Source organism: Panthera tigris, chromosome B4 (genome assembly GCF_018350195.1).
Source record: "Panthera tigris isolate Pti1 chromosome B4, P.tigris_Pti1_mat1.1, whole genome shotgun sequence".
NCBI classification, from domain to species: Eukaryota; Metazoa; Chordata; class Mammalia; order Carnivora; family Felidae; genus Panthera; species Panthera tigris.
This window is the reverse complement of record NC_056666.1, coordinates 60,909,200-60,927,632: the sequence shown is the minus strand read 5'-3', so window position 1 is coordinate 60,927,632 and position 18,433 is coordinate 60,909,200. Positions and strand designations below refer to the sequence as shown.

Genomic DNA, 18,433 nt, shown 5'->3' with positions numbered 1-18,433 from the left:
CAAAAGGCAAAGATATCCTTCCATATTGTACTATTGTACTAGAGGTTTTCAATATTGTACTAGAGGTTTAGCCAGTGCAGTAAGAAAAATAAAAGACATTAAATTAAAAGGAAGATGGAACAATATCTATATTCTCAGACAACATAATTGACTATGTAGAAAATCCAATAGACTCTATCAAAACAAGCTGCTAAAACTCACAAGTGATTTTAGCATCATCACAGAATACAAGACCAATATACAATTGTATTTTTTTGTACAACACGCACTGGATAATTGAAGTTGAAAAAATATAAAAGTCAAAGCAGCACTAAAAAAAGAAGAAATGTTGTGGAAAAAATCTGACAAGATGTGCTAGACCTGAACAGTAAAAATTTTAAACGTTACTGACAGAAATTAAAAAATACTTAAATAAGTGGAGCAGTATACCATATTCTTAGGTAACAAGACACTATTGTAAAGTTGTCAATTACATCCAAATAGATTCAACACAATCCCAAGCAACATCTGTGACAGCATAAGAAATATATATTTGGTCTTCATTCCAAGCTCCTATCACAGAGCTTCTAAAAGCCTTGGGATCTCCTTAGAGATAGGAGTAAAAGGAGTATCTTTTGTTATTCACACCAAGCCCCCTTCAATTATGCCCGAGTTTTTGTTAATGAGATGACTCTTGGTGGACCCCAACGTAGCTTCAGAATGGGGCTGTCAGAAGAACCAACCATGTGATTAGAGGTTGGAACATTCAACCTTACCCCCTTCCTCAACCTTTAGGAAGAGGGGAGGCGCTGCAGATCGAATCAGTCATCAATGGTCAGTGATTTAATCAGCCATGCCTATGTAATGGAATCCCCATAAACACAAGAAGATTTAGATAGCATCCAGATTGGTGAACTGGGTAAACTGGAAGAGTGACACACCTGGAGAGGGCACAGAAACTCCACGATACCCTGGCTCCCCCCACATGTTACCCTTTACATCTCTTCTGTTTGGCTGTTCTGAGCTGTATCCTTTATAATAAACTGGTAATAGTAAGTAAAACACATTCCTGAGTTCTGTGAGCTGCTCTAGCAAATTATCGAACCTCAGGAGGGGCTTGTGGAAAGTCTTGATTTATAGCCATTTGATCAGAAATACAGGAGGTCCAGGGACTGAGAGGGGGTTACAGGAGCTCCTGGATTCATAGCCTGTTGGTTAGGAGTACAGAATGCATAGAACTTGCAACTGGAATATGAAGTGGGGTAAGTCTTATGGGAGTAAACCCTTAATCTGAACTTTGCACTAACTCTGGGTACTGTCAGAATTAAACTGACAGAGCACCTGGGTGGCCAGTCACTTAAGCATCTGACTCTTGACTTTGGCTCAGGTCATGAGCACACAGTTCATGAGTTTGAGCCCTACCTCGGGCTCTGTGCTGGTGGTGTGGAGCCTGGTTCAGATTCTCTCCCTCTCTCTCTACCCTCCCCCTGCTCTCTCTCTCTCTCTCTCTCAGATTAAATACATAAACTTTTTTTTAAAAAAAGAGAAGAATTAAATTGACTTATACAACAACCAGCAGGGGAATTGGAGAATTGCTTGATGTTGAAACTCACACATTTGGTGTCAGAAATGATATGAGTAAACACAGCTCCTATCATCTCAGCATGCTCTGCGGTAAAAACTGACAGGCTGATTATACAATTTATATGTAAGTGCAAAGAACACAGACTAGCCAGAACAAGTTTGAAATATAAGAACAATATTGGAGGACTTCTGCTATCTGACTTCAAGACTAGTAGTATAGGAGTTATGATATGTAAATGGAACCAATAGAGAGTTAAGTAATAAACACACACATATCTTATTAATTTTTAATAAGGCACAAAGAAAATTCATGTGTGAAAGAACAGTCTTTTTGTTTTTAATTTGAGAGGGAGAAAAAGAGCAAGTGTGGGGAGGAAAGAGGGGCAGAGGGAGGGGGAGAGGGGGAGGGAGGGAGGGAGGGAGGAAGGGAGACAGAGAATGAGAGAGAGAGAGAGAGAGAGAGAGAGAGAGAGAGGCAGAGAGAGAGAGAATCTTAAGCAGGCTCAGTGCTCAGTAAGGAGCCTGACGCAGGGCTGGATCACATGACCCTGGGATCACGACCTGAGCCAAAATCAAGTCAGATGCTCAACTGATAGAGTCATGCAGGCACCCCTCAAGGACACAGATAATTTTAAAGTAAATGAATGGAAAATGAAAGACCATATAACTAGTAAGCATAACAGAGTTAAATTAACTATGTTATTATAATACAAAATAGACATTAAGATAAGAAATACAATAGGAGAATTTAACAACTACAAAATCACATGCATTCAACAATAAAGCACCAGAATACAAGACAAAAAAAACTGACAGAATTGAAAGAAATAGACAAAATCAATTACAATTGGAGAGATCAACACTCTTTTTCTCAGTAACTGAAAGAAGAAAATACAATCACTGCATTTTGAAGAACTGAAAAACATCAACCATATTGACCTAATTTGTCATTTATAGAACATTCTACCCAGCCACAGTAGAATATACATTCTTTTCAAATGTACACAGTATATTCATAAAGATAGAATATATGTTAAGCTACAAAACAGGTCTTAATACACTGAAAATAAATGATTCAATACAGAATATATTCTCAATACAAAACAATTTAAATTAGAAATCAATAAAAAAAAGAAAGCTAGAAAAAAAATCTCAAAATATGGGAAATGTAAACAACACAACACACTTCTAATGAGCACCGGGTGTTGTATATAAGTGATGAATCACTCAATTCTACAACTGAAACTAATATTACACAGTATGTTAACTAACTGGAATTTAAATAAAAATGTGAAGCTAACTAACTTACTGTATATCTCATTGCTTAAACAAAAATCTTAAAGAAATTTTAGAACATCTCAAGCAAAATGAAAATGAAAACATGCCATATTACAATATGTGGAATATAGTCAAATTGGCTATTAGCATAAACGTGATAGCTCTAAAATCATGTATTTGTACTTCCATCTTGAGAACTATAAAAAATAGAGCAAATCAAACTCGAAGGAATAATAAAGGTCAGACCAGCAATGAAATAAAAAAAAAAAAAAAAGAAAAAATCAATGGAACCAAAAACTGCTTCTTAAAAAAGATTAACAAAGTACTAAATCTAAACCAACTGATATAAATACCCACTATGAAGAAAAGAAGAAAGGACATCACTATAAATCTTACAAAAGAACAATAAAACACCATTATATTTTTCCGATAAATTTAACAATTTAAGTGCAAAGCAAGGTTCCTTGAAAGACATAAATTACTAAAAATAATAAACAGAAAATTAGTAATTAAAAACTGTCTCAACAAAGAAAATTATATACCTATATGGCTTCTCCAGTGGATCCCACCAAACATTTAAAGAAAAATAATACTATTCCTATTCCAATCCTTTTAGAAAACAGAGAAGGCAGAAATACTTTTTTATGAGGCCAGTTTTACTGACACCCAAAACTAGAAATAGGTATCACAAGAAAACAAGAACAAAACCAAAAACTACAGACCTATATTCATCATGAACACAGACACAAAAATCCTCCACAGAATTTTATCCCACTGAATCTTTCAGTATATAAAATAAAAATTTCTCATTAACAATAGGATTTGCCCCATGAACATAACCAGTTTGATATATGAAATTCAATAATATATAACATTACATAAAAAAGAAACACATGATTATGTCCATAGATACAGAAAAATAAATGAACAAAAACTAAACACTCATGATTTAAATAAAACTCTTAGAAAAGTAGTAATAAAAGATAACTTCCTCAACAAATGGCATCTATGGAAAACCGAGAATTAATATTACACTTAAGGGTTAAAGACTAAATGGTTTCTCCCTGAGAATTAGGAATAAGTCAAGACGCTGTCACCACATATATTAAATGTTATACTGGAGGACCTAGCAGTTAAATAGCAAGAAAAAGAAATGAATGACATACAAATTGCAAACAAAGCATAATCCTAAATAATATGGAATACTGAGTAATTTCCAGATGACATTATAAGGTACAGAGAAAATCCTAGAAAACTGACAAAAAAGTTACAGACTTAAAAGGTGAATTTACCAAGATTTCAGGATGAAGAGCAATATACAAAAAACCAATTGCATTAATACACTAGCAAAGAAAATCTGAAAATATAATTTTAAAATTCCATTTATGAGAGTATTCTAAAAATGAAATACTTACAAATAAATTTAACAAAGTATACCTGATCCTATATACTGAAAACCACAAAACATTATTGAGAAATTAAATATGATCTAATAAAATGGAGAAAAACACTATGTTCACGGATATTGTAAGATTCAATATTGCTAAAATGGCATTTTTTTTCTAAATTAAGCTATAGATTATGTAATTCTAATCAAAATCACAACAGGCTTTTTTTTTAAAATGGAAACTGACAAGCTGAATATAGAATGTATGTATAAGAAAACGCTTATTATCGGGGCGCCTGGGTGGCTCAGTCGGTTGAGCGTCCGACTTCAGCTCAGGTCACCATCTCGCGGTCCATGAGTTCGAGCCCCACGTCGGGCTCTGGGCTGATGGCTCAGAGCCTGGAGCCTGCTTCAGATTCTGTGTCTCCCTCTCTCTCTCTGCCCCTCCCCCGTTCATGCTCTATCTCTCTCTGTCTCAAAAATAAATAAATGTTAAAGAAAAAATTAAAAAAAAAAAAAAAGAAAACGCTTATTATCTAAACTAGCAAAACAATTTTGAAGAATAAAATTAAAGTTCTTATACATAAAATTTTAAGACTTACCATAAAGTCATAGTAATAGAGCTGTATGGTATTGGTGTACAGATAGAAAACTAGATCACAGCAGTGCTTTTCATCCAGGGGTGATTTACCATCCCCATTCTTGCAGGGGCCATTTAGTAGTATCTGGTGACATTGCTGTTTTTTGTTTGTTTGTTTTTAATTTTTAATTTTTTTTTTTTTTGAGAGAGAGAAAGAGCACAAGCAGGGGAGAGGGGCAGGGAGAGAGAAAATCTTAAGCAGGCTTCACACTAAGCATGGAGTCCAATGTGGAGCTCGATCCCAAGGCCCAAGGATCATGACCTGAGCCAAAATCAAGACTCAGAGGCTCAATCAACTGTTATTTTATTTTATTTTTTTTAATGTTTATTTATTTTTGAGACACAGAGAGACAGAGCATGAACGGGGGAGGGGCAGAGAGAGAGAGGGAGACACAGAATCCAAAGCAGGCTCCAGGCTCTGAGCCATCAGCCCAGAGCCCGACGTGGGGGCTCGAACTCACGGACCGCGAGATTGTGACCTGAGTTGAAGTCGGACGCTTAACTGACTGAGCCACCCAGGCTCCCCATCAACCAACTGTTATTAAAGCAAGTAAACTAATCAATAGTAGCAAACACAGATCAGTGGTTGCCTAGGGTTAGGGTTGTTGAGGGTGGATGACTGTAGAAGGGCATGAGATAATGTCTTGGGTTGATGGAAATGTTCTGTATCTTGATTGTGACAGTGGATAAACAGGTGTATACATCTCTTAATAACAAGGGTATTTTCCTGCACTTAGAGCATACACAAAAAAGTTGATAGGCTTGGGTGATCCAGCAAAATACAGAATAAACCCATAATCTATTTCTCACAGAATTTACATTCTGGTATGGGATTCAAATGATACTTGTATTTCTTAGGGAAGACACTGGAAGATAATACATTAAAAAATGTATGTTGGGAGGCCCCTTGGTGGCACAGTAAGTTGAGCACCAGACTATTGATCTAGGCTCAGGTCAGATCGTGAGTTCAAGCCCTGCAGTGAGCTCTGCACTGATGGTGCAGAGCCTCCTTGGGATTCTGTCTCTCCTTCTTTCTGTCCCTCCCCTGCTTGTGTACACTCCTGTGCTCTCGCTCTCTCTCTCTCTCTCAAAATAAATAAATAAACTTAAAAAAAAGTGTGTTGGTGGCTACTGGACATTTTGACAAGGCACTGCAAGTAATAATATAGATAGTTTATTTTGTGTGCTTGGGTAACATTCCATATATAAATCTGTTAATAGCACTTAAGAGATTTTAAATAGTAAATTGTACATATCCTTCACAGAAATTTGGATTTTACAAGTGCTGACAGAAAGGAACTAAGAAAATTTATGAGTGTTACAATTCAAAAGTATAAATAATATTCAAAATTTACATCTATGCACATATACATCCCTCCACCCCCAGTCACACACACACACACACACACACACACACACACACACATACACACACACACACACACACACACACATGCACACATCAAAATATTTGCTTACCTAATAAAGGTTAACCTCCACTCATTACTTCCTCCTTCTTGGGTACTCTGGTCTATCCATTTTTTCTTTTTAAATCTTTAGTCTTACTAACTTGGCTCTTGCCCATAAGAGCAAGTTTAAATGAGTTCAACTTCTAGGCCAAAATACAAGGAGGATAAAATTTCCCCTTCATAGCTCCTTCTACCTACAGTGTGCTGTCTTATTTTAATGATCTAATAAGCTTTTCAAAGACTTACCTTCTGTTTCTATTTTTTCATCTTCTTTTTTATTCATATGATTATCTACTTCGATCCTCCACCATTCCACTGAAACTATTCTTGTTAATGACACTTTCTTGTTGTCATATCCAGCAGTCATTTGTAAATCCATACCTTACTTACTTATTTTACATCATTTGAAAATGTTAACCACTCACTTTTTTGTAAAATGCTCTCTTCCTGTGACTTAGGTATACTAGGCATTTGGTTTCTTCCTTTTTCTCTTGCCAGTTTACAGTTTCCTTCATGAGCTCTCTTAGCCTATCCATTATTTATTGAGGTCCTTCAGGACCCTAGATGGAATTTATTTTCTCATTCTATATATCCTCTGGTCTCATCCGCAGACATACTTTCAATGACCTTCTATATACTTCTGACTTCCAAATTAATTCAAAACCAGATTTCTCATAGTTCTAGACTCTCTATTCAACTCTGTTATGCACTCTGATCTTGTATATTCCACAGGCACTATAAACTCAACATGTCCAAAACACAAAATTTTCAACCCTAACCATGCTCCAGGTCTTAAGTTTCCTATTTCACTGCACTGCCAAAACCAAAAATCTGGTCATCATCCACAAAAATATATTTATGTATATAAATACATATTTATGTATATAAAATGTGTGTGTTGGTGTGTGTGTAAATATATCCTTTATCAATCAACATTTACTTCCTCTTTTTTATTCCCACATATTCTCTGGTTTCTGTTCCCTTAATATGACTCAAAACCATCAAAATCTCTCTTTCCCACGCACCCACCTTACTTTGGGCCACCACCATTCTTACTTGGATAACTGTAATGGCTGATTAAGAAGCTGTTATGTGCTTCTCATACTGTCTTTCATCAATTCATTTTTATAAACTTTAGCCAGAGTAATTATGACTAAAATGTAAATCCAAACAAATGTCACGTCTCTAGTAATGTCTTAAGGACCGAATTTCCTGTCAGACAAGGTCCTTTATTATCCTTTCTATTGCATAAAATAATCTTTCATTTGGCAGTCTTAAATAGCCTCACCCACCCTTGCCAAGCATTTATATTATAATCTCTCATTTAAAGGATTGTGAATACGTTATTCCATCTACCTCTCTCATGCTAAGTTCTCAGTTCTGACCTCACTTAGACCCATGAACCCTGAGAGAACTCATCATTAGTCCAGTAAGTCTTCCCTTACCCTATATGAAGGAACTACATACCCTTTAATATAACATAATTATTTATTCTATCATAACTTACCATAGTTTTACAATAATGTCATGTTTCCACCTGCTTAATAAAAGGGCTGTGTCTTGCTCATATTATATTCATATACTCCAGCAGAATGCCAGTCATAAAAAAGGCCCTCATTAAATAAGGAAGAGAGAGAAGGACAAAAAGTTGGTCTAACATTCAAATACTAGATGAGACCCCAAGACAAATGAATAAAAATTTAAAGGCCACTTTTTTAAATCAAACACAAGATAAAACATGAACTACAAATAAGTAGCCTTTCTACTACAGACTGGAAATTAGAAAACGTGAGTCATAACCTTGGTTCTGGGAGGAGCCATACAAATGATCTTGACCAAGAATAGCAAAGATGATAATAATTCAGCCAATACCAGCTGAACACCTAGAATGTGCCAAGTTCTATTCTAAGCACTATGCAGGTCTGATGTCATATAATACTCATAGCAATACTATGAGGTAGGAATTACTTGTATATACATTTTACAGGTAAGAAAAATGAGGCACAGAGAGGCTAAGGACATTCCATAGTACACAGCTAAGTGACAAAATCAAGCAGTCAGATTTCTGAGCATCTGCTTGAAACTACTCTGAATATACTTGCTTTTCCCTTAAATTCTCAATTTGAAAAAAAAAACAATTAAAAAAGGGAAAGGTATGCATGTGTACACACACACACACACACACACACACACACACACACAGGCTAAATTAAATTATTCCTAAGGAACCATCCAGCTATTATTCTTGTTAAATTAAATTTATTAATTTCAAATTTCAAATGGCATCTAATGAAATATGATTAGAAAAACAAGTGTGGGATGACCATTTATATACCTTATGTGATTTGGCCTACTAATCATATCCCCTTTTAGTGTTTGGTTTTTAAATGGCATTTCATCACACTGAATATCATACTCTAAATATCCTGAGGTAGTCTTAGACTGTTCTTCACCAAATGTTTCCAAATCGTCGATGAACATGGGATATCCTTCTGCTTACTTAGGTTATTTTTAATTTCTTTCAGCCTGTTTTGTAGTTTTCAGCAGACAAGTCTTTCACCTCCTTTACTCCGAGGTATTTTATTCTTTAATGTGTTATTGTAAACTGAATTGCTTTCTTAATTTCTTTTTTGAATATTCATCAAGAATGTATAGAAATACAACTGATTTTTGTGTGTTAATCTTTTAACTTGCAACTTTGCTGAATTCATTTATTAGCTCTGTTATTGGCTATTTTCGATAAGGCTTTGTAAGAAAAAGACAAATTCAGCAATGAATTCACAAGAAGAAGACAATTCATAAGAATCGAATTACAGGCAACAAAAAAAGTTCAGAAATTTGAGGACTTGCAGGAATAACTATCTTCCCAACGTCAACTTATAAAAAGAAACAACTGAGAAGGTCTCTGAGCAACAAAAGGCCAACTACATTCAATCTTACAGCAAGTACTGAATCAAGTATATGTTAGCTACACCCACTATTAAGGATGCAATGGATTAAAATGTCTCCAAGCACAGACCTAATAAGCCTATTACTGTTACTGTCCTCTATATACTTTCATTTGGAACAAATGGTCTGGAGAAAGAGACCCCTGGAATTTCTTAAACCCATGCTTGATAAACAAAGTTATCTTTAATCAGAAAAAGAGAGAGACATAGAAAAATGGGCAACCATAGGGGTAAAATCATATAAACAAATTAAATGTAGGAAGTAGTTCCCTAAAATAACTGTGGGTTTACCTTTCACAAATGGAGCTGATTGTAATCAAACAGATAAGGAGCCAAAAGAACCATTATTCTGAACTGCCACAATCTGCCATCTAAAGTAACCCATGTCTCCCAATTTTCTACAGTGAAAAAGCAGGCTAAGAAATGGCATACTCACCAATACTCATATTAGATATTGCCAACAAAGATATTGAAGAATTTAAAACCTACAAGATCATGAAGAACAATGGACTAGAAACTCTGTCCCTAAAGCCTAAACAGAATCATGGTCAATCAAAGAGCAATCCTATCCCCATAACACACATTATTTAATCTGTCCATTGAGATTTTAGAATTGCTACATACTAATGACAGCTGTTCATCTGATTCTTCATCCTTCCTACTGAGAGTGTTTACAGTAAATACCTTTATCTTGCTACTATATACTAAATATGTTGAAGGTAAACAACATGTATTTTAGTTTCTAGTTCTTTAGATCAAAAGGGACTATATATCTGGACCTGATAATGTATACACTATGGTACATCATTCCCTACCTATCATCCAAAGATCCTGGACTTTTGAGCTTGAGGCCATAGCTTGGAAAGAACTTTCAGATTTTCTCCCAAGGAGACAGGGTAAGCAAATTTGCCAGTAAGATGGAAACTGGGAATATTTGGCAACCATAAGAGCCAACTGTGGCATAATTAATACTGTTTACCAAATATTTCCTGTTCCCTCCCTTTCATATTCATAGTAGGATCTCACTACCTGACCTCATTATGATGAAGTAAAGCACTACTGATATAAATTGAGAGTAGAAGCGTCATTTCCAGTCCAGAATATTTGATTACTGGTAGGATATTTGGGCTTCTATTCATTCTGCAATGTTAAAAGGTATTGTTCCACATAGGAACTACACTAGGGTGAAGACAAGATGGGACTAGGGCCCAAGACATTGTATCTGTATCTGTAGCATGAGTAAGATATAAGTCTTTGCTGTCTGAAACCAGAGAGACAGGGCATAACCTGCCCTGCCCTGGCTAATACATGCTTTATGCTATTTCACAGTTCTGTGACCTTAACTCTTCTCCATGATTTTTCTCTCCATTCACAAAATCATACACTTCATAGTTCTGGTGACCTAGTATTTCGACACCCAAAAGAGTATAGTTGTTATATTAAATTTATAAAATTCCCTGTGTATTTCTTCTTCCAAGCCATTTATTAAAATGACACTGAAAAATATTTAATAGAATTGACCCTAATCTTGGTAATAGGGTAGCATATTTATGCCTCCATTTAAATTCTACACCTAACTTTGTTTTCCAAATTCTCAGTATGCTTTCTCATGATATAAAAGAGTTCCTTTAAACAAAGCTGGTTTTATTTTCACCTACCAAGTTTTATGTTATTTACAAGTGTTTCTGGGAATTTCTTGAATATATTATTTACACTATAACACCTCCATAAATGCTCAACTGATTGTTCAATGTAATCATGTCTTTATGTCTTCTAAGACATTAAATCAAGAAAAGAAACAAATTTAATGGAAAAATTCAAATAGAAACCAATGTCTATATGCAACGAAAGGTAACTTAAACATAAATAAGTACTTTCAAAAATGCAAATATTATTTATAAATCTCATAGCACTAAAAATCATTTCACATGCCATAATACGTTCACAGTCATCTCTTTGCCTCTGTTATTTGATGAATAATACTGTAACTCAGAAATTAACATAAGAATCATTAATTTGGTGGAAAGCCACATATTTTAGGCCTTTAGCTCTATTTTTAGTCTTTCATAAAATTCCCAAACTTTAACATTGAGTTTACATAAGCATAGTTTTTTCCTCCAAAATACACCAAGGAAAGTAAATGGCACGAAACTGAATAAACAGTTATAGAGCTCTCAGGGGAGGAGAGTCAGAAAAGTATAAATATATAATGGATGTGCAATTTTATTACCTGAGTATTTAACAACTCTTCACACTTGTGTGCTTGTTTCTCAATTGCAGAAATGTACTGTTTTTCAATAGCTTCTACTTGTTGCTTAACTGAAGACTGCAGCAGTGCCTAAAAACAAGCAAAAAAGTCATTTGGATCTCAGACAAAACTTGGAGTCTACTGTTGGCATGGGAATTTTTTTTGACAGTTGTACATATCTGAAATACAACACTCTTCTGCATTACAAAATACACATTTGTGAATATTGAACACATTCATATATAACCTACTTTAAGCTTTCGGTTTTAAGTTTTCCTATTGCCAACACTACAGTTTTTTGGCTCCGATGTTACTTCCACACACCTTCTCCTTAAAAAAGGCCAAGTCATAGAAGATGATAAAGAGGGTGAGCAGTTCTGTTAAATATAAATTCGGTTCAGTGAAGACCACACAGGATGAGGAGTGTATGAAAGCTGCTGAAAAAAAAAAAAAAAGAAAAAGAAAAAGAAAAAAAAAACAGACATATTTCACTGGCTGACAAAACTCCACATCCTCTCGGCACACTGTAATATCCCATGGGCCAAGCATGATCTTCAAGACCACAAGTCAAGTGAAAGCAGATGGAAACTCTGAGCAATTTCATACATAAAAGAACTGCCCCCCAGGAAGTTCACGCCCCTAATATAAAAAGGTAGAAGTCAAAGTGTGGAAGTCAGAATCTCAAGGCGGTATTCATAAGGAGTAATAAAACTTGGGAGACTGGACAAACTTAAGTGGGTAGTGTAAATGCTGGAACCTCAGTCAGCTAAATATAAAGACGTTAACACTATCTTAAGGGAAGCCAAATCAGCATTTGAAGATGTTCCACCCACTCACTTCCTTATTGGAAATGCTTAATACATTATTATCTTTTTTCTTTCCTTTTTATGAAAGCATTATATGTTATACTTAACATGTTCCCAATATTATATTACATGCTATTTATAAATTCTCAATCATTCTAAAATATGTATTCAACCATATACATAAGAATTCTTTAGCAAATATTCTATTTTTGAAGGTCTCTCTGGATAATAAACTACTCATAATCGAAATAGTAAGTTGAAACAGACACATGTCTTATAGAAAACAGACCTTTGGCACATTCACCAAGAAAAGAAAAATAAGCCAAATCTCTTCAATAATCTCTGTTTTGAAAATAGATTTACTTGGTTGGAAACAACATGCATTAAGGAGCTAAATAAATAAATATGCATGTATTTTTAAAAACTTACACAAAAATATTTTTTAAACCTCAGGATAAGTCTCAACTTTTCAGATAATTAACTTTCTTTTGCAAATGTTAAACTGTCTGATGATGCTACCGCTCCTATAATTCAATAGTTGTCACTCTGAAGCTGCATAATTACTAGCAAATTAGTAAAGGAAAATAAAGCTCTGACTGAGGTTTAACCAAAATTTAAAGAAGTGCTTTACCGAACTGCTTTAGCCCTTCATTTATTCATTATACATCCTCTAAAGATTCCATAATGATTAATTTATATAAGGCCACAAAATTTAACCACTTAAACTGTGATTCGATAATGTAAAATTATAATTTACCTTTGGTAAAATATAATATAGCGTTGGACTTCAGGAAATTTAAAGAACAGTATAGTCATAAACAATTCTCTTGGGTATATTCATGACATCTTTCATAGATAGAAAAATGCCATTCTTTTCTGGGAATTTGGATATGACAGACTGTTTTGCTTAATGGAAAAAACTGTTTTCACTTTCCTATTTGCCATGGTTTCAAATAATCCCACAGTTTAACCAATTTTAGTAGATTTCATAGATTATATAGATCTTTAGTAGATTCCTCCTTTGGAGGAACAGGTAAGTTAGTGAAACAAAACATTTTCTCACCATTATTAAGAAACACAATTAAACAGTATTTTTTTCTAGTAATTTATTTGTACACCATATGCTCATTTTCATCCAAACTTCAAGGAGGCAAGTACTTACTATAGGACAATGAGTCAAATAAGAGCCAAAGCGATGGTTATGGAACATGGCGAAAAGCTATGCAGAAGTAACCAGCCTTTTATATAGTTCAAACCTCTCATCTTAGCCCCATTCAGTTACTTAAATCCACCCATCTGCAGAAGGGACATGAATGAAGATACTAGGAATACAAGGATTTAAAAAAAGTCTCTCCTCACTGAGTGCAGTCTATTGTTAAAGAGAAATATTCTCTAGATAACTACACACCACAGGAATATGCAAGGTATGTATTAAAGAAAAGATGCCCGAAGCCTGCCTGTAAGGTTCACTGTTATATGCAAAGAATATTAAATAGATAAGAATAGCTGGAGTTAAGAGTGGAGGCAGGAAGGTAGCAAACTAAGCAGGTGCCAGATATAAGAAAACCTTGTATGTAATAACAAGAGAGTTTTAAAATTTGGTCTAATACTACTCAACACTGTATTATCGGTGCCACAGTCCAAACAAAACAGGTAATTTCCAAAAACTTGACTCACAACTACAATATTAATCATTATGGACATGCTGAAAACACAAACTGACAGTAGCCACCTGCTTTTACAGTATGATCCATCATTATATAACTGGATAGTTATGTTCCAATGTAATATACGATAGTAATTGCCTTTATTATTTTGTGTAAGTATAAAAATGAACATTAATCTTAACAGTTCCCTGCAATGTATTTTTTTTCCTCCGTAGTTTTGTCTATAAATATCAAAGATACAAGGAACAACACTATAAAGAGGTGTCTGAAAGAATTATTTCCTTTATAAGCTATTTTAAACTACTCTCAACAAAGATACAGCATGAAGACTCATGGTATGTAGAGGAGAAAAAGAAAGATGTATCCACATATTCTGTAATGAAAAAAATGTTATTAAAGGCAGGGAAGGTTTTATTAGTTTTCAACATATTTAGGTTTTAGCCTCAGTTCTATCAGGGATGGCCTGTGTCATCCTAGGGGATTTAATTCATTGAGTTTAAGGAAAACCAATAACCATACCTCTTTGAAAAGAATTTCAAATACGTGAACGAGAGTGTAGGTTCCTTTAGTGCAGGAATTATAATTTGCTATTAATCATACACAGCGCACACATGTAATAGGTATCTGGTGAATGATGATCCTTGTACTAGGATGAATATTTTTTATACAAATCATATTACGGACAATACCAATATTCACTGGAAAGTTCACTAAGCTTCAAACTGTAACTACCAAGTTCATTTACCAAATTCGTTGCTAAGCACATTCAATCCCTACCAAGTATTTCAATTTTTAAGTTATTATTTTTGACTAGAAATGTCCATCCTTTCTACTCCATAGGACAAATTCTGAATAAATAAAATGAAGTGTGTGAAGGACCGCAAAGTTCTTGGAAGGAAAAGTATGTTATAAATTCTACAATTATTAGACTCATAGAAAATAAATACATTAAGTCAAAAACCACTCCACTCCAACCAATACCATAAGCAGTAGATACATATTTTTAATGGAATTGAATATATGCTGGAATGTAAAGGAGAAGTATAGCCAAAATATACTACTACAACCCAAACTACAGTCTACTGTCTCAACAAATCCAGTTTTTCTTCTCCCTTGAAATAGTCCAATACTTACAGATCTGATCCGGCCTGATCAAATTAAATGACTTGTCCAGATTTGCAAAGCAGATGTGTCTAAAGAACCAGATGGTCTCCAAAACATTAATATCATGTTGGTATTTAGGATATACCTCAAAAGAACACACTGTAGCTAATTTTAGGCAACAGTAATTACATGATTTTAAAAGCCACCCCCAAATTTTCTGTATCAATCCTCTAAGTCATACTTTGCAAATGAAGAAAGGTATAAAGTTACAGAGCAAGCTGGAAGCAAAGGATAGAATAAATAGACTGACTAAAATTTAAGCCCTAGAAGAACTTCTTTTGTTCAATTCACTCACTTACCTACCCAATATATCTGCAGTAGTACCTCACCCACAGAAGACATTAGACAAATATGTGCTGGATGAACTGAAGAAATAAATCATAATTTTGGCATGTCCAAGCCTGATTGTTTGCCTCTTTATAGACGAACTATTAGAACTTTGATGTTAATGATGTCTGTAATTATATTCTTAGTTCAGCTTTTTGACTACAGTAGTACGAAATAATTGTTGTAAAGGGTCATTTGAAGTCAAGCACAATTTCACCTTTCTTGAAAAAACGTAAGTTTGCTTTTCAAAAATATATTTCAGATATTTTCCAGTTTTTAACTAAAAATACAATAAGCAAAACTAAAAGATATCTGCAAAATGAGTACATTAAAACTCTGAAGGGATACTTTCATGTTTTTTTCTTTTTAAACAAAATATTACTTTAAATTTTGCAAAGCTATTAAACTATTAGTATATCTTATAATATTATCTCAGCTTTTCAAACATATTGCAAGCAAGTTTGTTATCGAAAAGGAGAGCCTCCTTGACTGAGATACATTTGGAAAAATGATGAATCTCAGTCATTTTACCAACCAATTCATCCATCTTTTTTCCATGGGCTCTACCTCATTATTTCACAGATAAAGAAACAGGCATTGAGGTTAAGAAACATACCCAAAATCATATAAAATGACTCCACGGAACAAAGAATTGAATTCAGATCCACCCACTTTGTTCCTCATTTGTCTTAGCTGTTCTAACCAGATGAAACAGATTTCTCTTCACGAACTAAGCACTTACTCTATTTTTACAGCCCCTTCATCATTTATTTAATCTTCATTTATTCAACTATATTCATTGAACGTATACTTTATTCTAGGTGCTGCTCTAGGTACTGGGGATACAGAGTGAACAAAACAGACATGAGCTTGACTCTCCCGAACTTACATTATTGGCAAGGGGATAGAGAGAGTCGGTAAGACAAGGAAGATTGGACGTTAGACAGTAAACCATTTCTGATGTTACAGGCTATGAAGAAAAAGACAGGATTTAAAAAAATACTGGAAAAGACAATTTTTAAAAAGGATAGTCAAGAAAGAGCTCTGTGGAGAGACACAAATAGAGTTGAGATGTCACAAGTGAACAGAAGTTCAGCCATATAAAATGTCTGGGGGAAGAACATTTCCATCAAAGGAAAAAATGCAAAGTCCAAGGGTAGAAATAAGGCTGATGACTTCAAGAACTAGAAAAAAGGCCAATGTGGATCATATGAACCAGAGAATTCCATCAGATGCTATAGCTACACCAGACTTCTTTTTATCCTTAACCAGGTCAAATTTCTTACCAGAAGGACTGTGGTCTTGTTGACCCTGTGCCTGAAAAGTGAATCAGAGATCAGAAAAGTAGGTAGAAGACCAGAACTATGGAGAACCATGAAAAGGCATTTTAATTCTATTCTAATTGCAATGAGAAGAGAAACCCTTAAAGGATTTAAACAAGGAAGCATCTATAAACCATTTTTTAAAATATCTTTGAACAAAGCAAAGCAAAGTAGCAAAAGCACTCAAATGCTATTAAAACTTTCTCCACCAATGGACAATTTGTGAAAGAATAAAAATCCATAGCACTGATCTTTGTGGGCAACTCAGATACAATAATATTAGGAACTTATAATTAATGTACCATGCATAAAACATTTTTTATTTAGTATAAATAAGAGTAATGCAATTTTCCTCTCTGGTAATGAGGAGTTAATCCTAATAAGAACAAGCTGAGTGTTTTTCATACTCTCACAAAAAAGTGCCATAGATGTTTTACAAGTATATCTGGCAAGTAATACGTGAACTTCATCTGGACACTCTATTAGCATGCAGTTCATTTACAATACTTAACTTTCTCCATTTTATAAATAGATTGGCAACAAAGACTATAAAAATGAAGACAAGAGTGTCCAAATGATGGCAGCTGACTAAATTTGGCTCTAAATGTTGAGCCTGGTTTCCAACTTGTCTTAGTGTTCAATGACTCTTGACTAATCAAAAATATCTCTTGCCAATTTGGGGGCCTAAGACATCAATCTATAGCTTTGATGACCTGTAGTGTGGAGGTTTGATGTATCACAAATCAAACTGATATTTTATATATATATATATATATATATATATATATATATATATATATATAAAAGGCCTCTGGTGAGTGAGCTAGTAATCCAGTTGAGATATATACATATGGATGTGTTAGAAGAGAACATCAAGCTATCTCTGAAAACAATATTTAGATATTTTAGAAAATTTTGTTGGGATAATGTGATTATTTAATCACAAATAACGTGATTAAAACCTATCATTGAGAGGTGATTTAAAAGGGCAACGGAAGAAGGATTAGGAAGTATAACTCTCTATAGAAAAGACTTCGGTACGGACTTAAGGCTTTCATTTACTCAAAACTGGCTGCAAATTCAGGCTTAGGTTCATGATCTCCTGCTACCCTGGCTGGCAGAAGTTAGGTCCTGTAAATTCAACATTCTCTTGGGGAGAATGAAGGTGCATCTTTTCTTGAAAGTATGTCTGAGGAGTGATAGTGATGAATTTGGTCACAGTTCTTTTTAAAAACAGGACAAACACTACTACCTAAAATTATGGGAAAAAAATGGATTAAAAAACAAAAGATTTCTCTTTCCCCTTTCCTTCATTTAAAAAAGGAAAATTAACAAGGTCATGTTGAGACTACAAAAAATGTATCCTGCTACAGATTTCAAGTATTTGGAATTGCAGTGATCCTCAGGTTTTTCTATGTATTTGAATTGCATACAATAGTACTATATAATTCAAAAAGAAAAATGTTAAATTATGGGTGTAGATCTAAACATGGAAATTCAATATAGTCTAGCCATGTTATAAAGTGCTTTGGACGCTGTGAAAGCCAAAGAAAATCTTCAGGACAGAGGGAATCATTCCTGTTGGCCTTGTTGTTAAGGGATTCTAGTAACATA

At 34.3% G+C, this 18,433-nt stretch overlaps 1 protein-coding gene across 9 annotated transcripts in view; it reads right to left on the bottom strand.

The window, feature by feature from the left end:
- Positions 1-18,433, bottom strand: part of CCDC91 (coiled-coil domain containing 91) — a 349,643-nt gene that overhangs the window by 127,772 nt on the left and 203,438 nt on the right. For all 9 annotated transcript variants that reach the window (XM_042992023.1, XM_042992028.1, XM_007075649.2 and 6 more), the window contains one exon: positions 11,516-11,623. In XM_042992023.1, coding sequence (XP_042847957.1) covers positions 11,516-11,623 — 108 coding nt within the window. The remainder of the gene's footprint in view (positions 1-11,515; positions 11,624-18,433) is intronic.